The sequence below is a fragment of the Galeopterus variegatus genome, unplaced genomic scaffold (genome assembly GCF_000696425.1).
Source record: "Galeopterus variegatus unplaced genomic scaffold, G_variegatus-3.0.2 Scaffold5666, whole genome shotgun sequence".
Taxonomy (NCBI): domain Eukaryota; kingdom Metazoa; phylum Chordata; class Mammalia; order Dermoptera; family Cynocephalidae; genus Galeopterus; species Galeopterus variegatus.
Window position 1 is genome coordinate 16,463 of NW_007731777.1, and position 6,115 is coordinate 22,577.

Consider the following 6,115-nt stretch of genomic DNA (forward strand, 5'->3'; position numbering starts at 1 on the left):
TTAGAAAAGAAAAAAAAGGAGGGTGAGGTTAGGGCCTCTTATGCCATACTAAGAAACAAAAGTTAAACTATATGAATACAATACTGTTTTTCTGAAATTCACACATCCTGAAATGCAGTAAAATTGCTTTCTAAACAGCAATACACAAAAATAATAACAGCTATCCCTTGCTAAGTGTTCACCTCTATGCCAGACCCTGTAGTAAGGGCTGTACATGGACTGTCTCATTTAATTCCTATGACATCCCTCGGAGGTAAGAACTTTATTGTCTTCATTCCAAATGAGCAAACTGAGGTTTGAACAGTGTCACACTTGCCCAGGGACACACAAGTGGATAGAGTCCAAATTCATCCAGTCTGGCCTTACAGCCTTCACTCTCAAATACCCCTCAATATTATTACATTAGTTATCACTATTATTGCAGTTAACATTAGTTATTACTATTATTGCAGTTAACATTATCTGGACCACTAACAGAACACACAGGAACCCCGTAGTGTAAACTACACCAGAAATTCATATGCAAAACCACTGCTGTTAATTATTACTTTTGGGAAAGCAATGCATAGGGCAAGGTTTCTAAACTACCATCTTATTCCAGCACTGTTCCAAACATAATGTGAACAAGGGGAAACAATTCTAGCAAATATTTTGTTTTTAAAAAACAATTCCTAGAACAGGCAAAGATTTCTTAAATAGGAAATAAAAGGCACTGATCATTTAAAAAGACAGTAAGTTGGAGTTTATTAAAATTAACAATTCTATTCATCAAAAGGCCCATTAGGAGTGAAAAGCCGAACCACAGACAGGGAGAAGATATTTCTACACATGTACCAACACATATACATATAACACATACAATTAGCAAGGGCTCATATCCAGAATGAATATTAAAAACTCCTATATATGAGTAAGAAAAAAAAACAAATATCTTAATAAAAATAATAGTCAATAGACTTGAATAGTTATGCCACAAAACAGGATATTTAAATGGCCAATAAGTATATGAAAAGTTGGTCAACTTCATTAGTAATCAAGGAACAAATATAGTTATGCCACATATACTTTAAATGGCCAATAAGTATATGAAAAGTTGGTCAACTTCATTAGTAATCAAGGAACAAATAAAAACCATACTGAGATATCAGTGCATATCCATCAGAATAGCTAAACTTAAAGACTGACAATTCCAAGTACTGGTGAGAATGTGAAACACCTGGAACTCTCACACATTACTGGTAGGAAAGAAAATTGGTACGGCCACTTAGAAAACTGCTTGTATATTCTGGCATAAGTTACTGAAGCTAAACATAAACCTAAAATATGGCCCAGTAATTCTACTCCTACCTATATATATACAAAAGAAAAAGTATATAAGTATGCCAAAACATACACAACAATACTCACAGCAAGTTTATTCATGATAACTAAAAACTAGAAACAACCCAAATGTCCATCAAAGATAGAATGGATAAAATACATTTTGAGACATTCATATACTACATAGGAATAAAAAGAACAAACCACTGCTAGATAAAACATGGACGAATTTCACAAACAAAATGTTGAACAAAAGGAGAAAAACATCAAAAAGTAAAGTGTGTATGATTCCATTTACATGAAATTCAAGAGGAAGGAAAACTAATCTATAGTATGACAACTTAGAATGGTAGTTACCTATGGATGGATTAGAAGGCAGGTGTTTGGCACTGACTGGGAAGGGGGAGATGGTAGGCCTTCTGGGGTGCTGGAAATGTGCTTTATCTTGATCTTGGTGATTATACAAGTATATCCACATGTAAAATTCACTGAATTGTAAATTTAAGACTTGCGTATGTATATAGGAAAAAGTTTCTTAATAATAAAAATATACAGTGGGATACTATTTTTCACTTAGCACATGGGCAAAAATTTAAAAATCTGATAATACACTGTGTTAGAAAACAACATGGTGGGAGTTCCAAAATTAATACAAGTTTTATGGAGGGCAATCAGCAAGATCTGTCAGGATTTTACATTAATTTAAATTTAATTAACAATTAAATCAATAATTTAAATAAAGATTACATACCCTTTAACTGGTGTTACCCTACAGATCTATGAGAGTATTTCAAAAAGTTTATGAAAAAATGGAATTAAAAGATAATACAAATCTTTCCATGAACATTCTGAAGACCTCACATACATGCACTTGTAAAAGTATATGTACAAGAGTATTCAATGCAACATGGTAACAGTGAAAGACTGAAAATGTCTAAATAAATCATGATATTTCAGCAGAACTTAATATCAGGCAGCCAATAAAAAGAATGAAGCAGACCTATACACATAGTATTTATACAGCTATGGAATGAACACCAAGATACACTGTTAATTTTTTTAAAAAACAGCAAAATGTTTTTTAAAAACATACACAAACACACACACACACACACACACACAGAATGCTACCATTTGTTTGGAAAAAACAAGATTATATTTGTGTGTATGTACATGGTGTACATACACACACACAGAGTAGCTTAAAAAAATAAGTGTGGTAACTACTTTGCATTTAAGTCAAAAAGGCCACTATAATAATTTAAATTGTCTTTCCTTTTTTACTGAAGGACAATATTTCCAGTATTTTCAGGAAGTGGTAGGTTACCAACCATTTCAATTCTTACAGATATTTTACTACTAAGCCTTATTTAAAAATCAGGTGGAATATGCCACCATAGCCTAGTGACAACTTAAAAAAGCTTTTACTATACATGCAAATTCAATAATTATTCCAGGAATCTACCACTGATTTGAAACCCTTCTTTATAGCCTCCTCCCAACTCATGCAACTTAGAAAAAAGTGTGGAAACTATAACTGTTTGCTTAACTAATAAAAGTCAATCATCTCCAACTATGATTTCATTGAATAACATCTTGTTTGTTTTCTTGGTTCTACAAATTACAATTAGTAAATATATATTTGTTTGCTTCATTTTTATTGTCTGGCTCCCCTACTAAATTGTAAAATAAACAGACACATGTGTATTATGCTCCCTACTGTCAGACAGCTTCTTACCTGTCTCTTGAATTTTTGATTTCACTTTATCCAAGTCTTCAGGAGCCTCACCAAGATTTTCTGCTAGTATTCTAAATAAAAGGTTAAGATCTTCTTCATTTAGACTAACCTGTGAAATATTATGTTAAAAGATAAATATATTACATTTAAAATGAAACAATTTTAATACAAAAAATAAATTCCCAGTGACAAAACACAATGAACAAAATACTCCTAACTGACTGAAAGTTTTATAATCACTACCCACTCAAGTATCATACTACTTATTTCATATTAAAATTCTTATTTCCAAAGATAAGAAAATGTTGGGGCTGCCTGGTTAGCTCAGTTGGTTAGAACACAGCCTTGTAACACCAAGGTCAAGGGTTCAATTCCCCTTACTGGCCAGCTGCCAAAAAAAAAAAAAAACAAAATAGTTCCTTCATCAAAGATAAGAAAATGTTTGTACAAAAACAATGTGATGAGTCAATATTAGCACCACTGACATAACTTGAATCATTACTGAAAGTTAATAACGATCAGAGAAATTGGATCATTTAAAAAAATATGACAAATTCAGAAAATGCATAAATTCTATTTTTTAAACAATAATAATTCCAATGAAATAAAAAGGCTGTCTTTAATATAAAAAATAGGCATTTCCCTCAATGCCACGATTATCTTAGGAGAACTCAGATATCCCTAAGATAAAAGTTTATGTATATGAGACATAATATGCTAATAAATAATTTGCTTATAGATCTCTACCAGTGTACATATAGCAAATTTAGAAGTTAAGTAAGGTTTAATTGAAAATTAAATTCTACTGAACATAATAATAATCTTGTTGGCCAATATCTCATTGAAATTCTTCTTATATCATTTAGTAAAAAAATCTACATTTCATTTGAATTTACATTGAGAAAGTCTTCAGAGTTTAAAATTTCAAGAATGAAGTTTTTTTTCACTAATAAACTTACATTCATTGAATCAAGATGTCCTTTAATTTCCACAATCGGCATCTTATGGTACCAAGATGCAGCTAGGTTCCGATTTACAAACAACTCCAAGTTAATTGGGTGCAACAGCTGAATATCAGGATGGGAGATGCCTGGCTGGATCACTGTCCTAATGAAAAATAGAAATGATACACATGCATAAATACAGGAGGGAAAGGTAACACGTCATGGAAAAAAACAAAGCCAAGCCATTATTTGCTGCTCTGAATACTGATTTGAAACAGTGCTGCTTGAGTGTTTTCAAAACTGAATCTATAATTAACTTAATCTGTAATCCACTAGTAGAGAAAGATTAAAACATTGGATACACAATTAACCATTAAAAAAAGATTTTTCTTTAAACAGTAGCTAGGTGAAAAATGTAACAAATTTTTTTTTAAAAATTCATACTGTTGACAAGATGGCAGAAATCATCAAATACAATTTTTCAAGGATTAATATACGTATTGTTATAGAGACTGAAGAAAACAATGGTAAGGTGAACAGTCAGCATTTTCTAAGGCATTTCATAAAGCTCTTTTCCAGGATTATTTTCTGGACTTGCCTTATAATCATTACTCTTTTACTCTGAATAATTAAATCTCCTTAGACAGGCTAGAAAAAGATTTTCAAATGAATTATGTAGAGACTTCATGTGTCACTTAGTGTGAGCACTGAGGATAAAACTTTACTTAGACAGTATTCCTGCCAAAAATGTAAGCTCAATCAAACCATAAAGAATCACTCAGACAAAACCAAATTGAGAGGTGTTCTATAAAACTAGACTTCACTCTTCAAAACAGTCATCATCATAAAAGACACAGAAAGGCTGAAGAACTGTTCCAGAATAATTGTCTATCGGGTATGGAAATCCCCCTCAGTAGTACAGGATACAGTTAAATGCCATGTGTGATCCTGGATTAGGGGGTAGAGGGGGCCAGAATTACTACTGGGGAAGGGGAGGTTGGACATTACTGAGATAACTGGTAAAATCTGAATATTCAGTGCACTTTAGATAGTAGTATTACATCAATATTAAATTTCTAAAATTTTATAATTACGTCGTGGTCAATGTAAGAAAATGAATGTCCTTGTTTTTAGGAGACACATGTTAAAATACTTAGGGAAAAGGGGTAAAAATATCTATTCTCAAATGGTTTAGCAAAAAATGTTTTAAATAATATGTATATACATAGAGTAAAGGTAATGTAAACACCAATTGATGAATCTAGATGAACAATGTTTAGGTGCACTCATGGTACTATTTTTACAATTTTTCTGTAGGTTTGAAAATTTTCAAAATAAACTGTTCTGTGTAATATAAGTATGTCGTGTNACAATTTTTCTGTAGGTTTGAAAATTTTCAAAATAAACTGTTCTGTGTAATATAAGTATGTCGTGTATAAATTTCTATAGTCATAATAAAACTTCATGGCAAACATTAACATAATACTGAAATACATAATTATTGAAAGAGCATACCTAGAAAGCTTAAGCTTTGTTAGCTGTACATCCATTCTGTCAATTACTGGGGGATTCAAGTAGTCTTCACCAGACACCAGACTGAACCGATTTTGAACTCTGATTAATCCAAGATCTACCACTACTGCATTGGTGGAAACAGAAGATTGTGGGATGACTATAACTGGTGCTTTCAAATCAATATTGATGGAAACACGAAAACTCCTCTGGGCAAGATCCTTCACACTTGTGGCAGCTTTTTCTGCAGCCTGGGCAGTGGCAGCACTCACAGCCTCTTTGGCTGTCTGGAAATTGTTCAGGAAGTTCTTTGTAGCCAAAGCATAAAAGGAGAAATTCAAACAGAGGACAGGCACATCAATTATAATACCACCTTCTTTTTATACATGTGCTAACTTTTTTCCAATAGATAACTTTCAATTAAGCCCTATTTTTCAAGTGGTAGGAAGAAATTACTTACAATCCATCCATAGTTAGCTGCCTAACCAGAGCTAGTGTTATATGGCTAAACAACTAAGAAAAACATTTTCTCAATCATTTTTGTACTCAAGAATTTGGCTTCATTAAGTTCTAGGAAAAATAATTACAGTTCTAAACAAAA

At 32.1% G+C, this 6,115-nt stretch overlaps 1 protein-coding gene across 1 annotated transcript in view; it reads right to left on the reverse strand.

Annotated features, from left to right (window-relative positions):
* LOC103605231 (vacuolar protein sorting-associated protein 13C-like) overlaps nucleotides 1-6,115 on the reverse strand; it is a gene marked incomplete at its 3' end in the record, with an annotated part of 138,950 nt that overhangs the window by 14,860 nt on the left and 117,975 nt on the right. The window contains exons 33-35 of the mRNA XM_008589816.1: nucleotides 5,518-5,822; nucleotides 4,018-4,165; nucleotides 3,059-3,167 (exon numbers count right to left, since the gene is read on the reverse strand). Coding sequence (XP_008588038.1) covers nucleotides 3,059-3,167; nucleotides 4,018-4,165; nucleotides 5,518-5,822 — 562 coding nt within the window. The remainder of the gene's footprint in view (nucleotides 1-3,058; nucleotides 3,168-4,017; nucleotides 4,166-5,517; nucleotides 5,823-6,115) is intronic.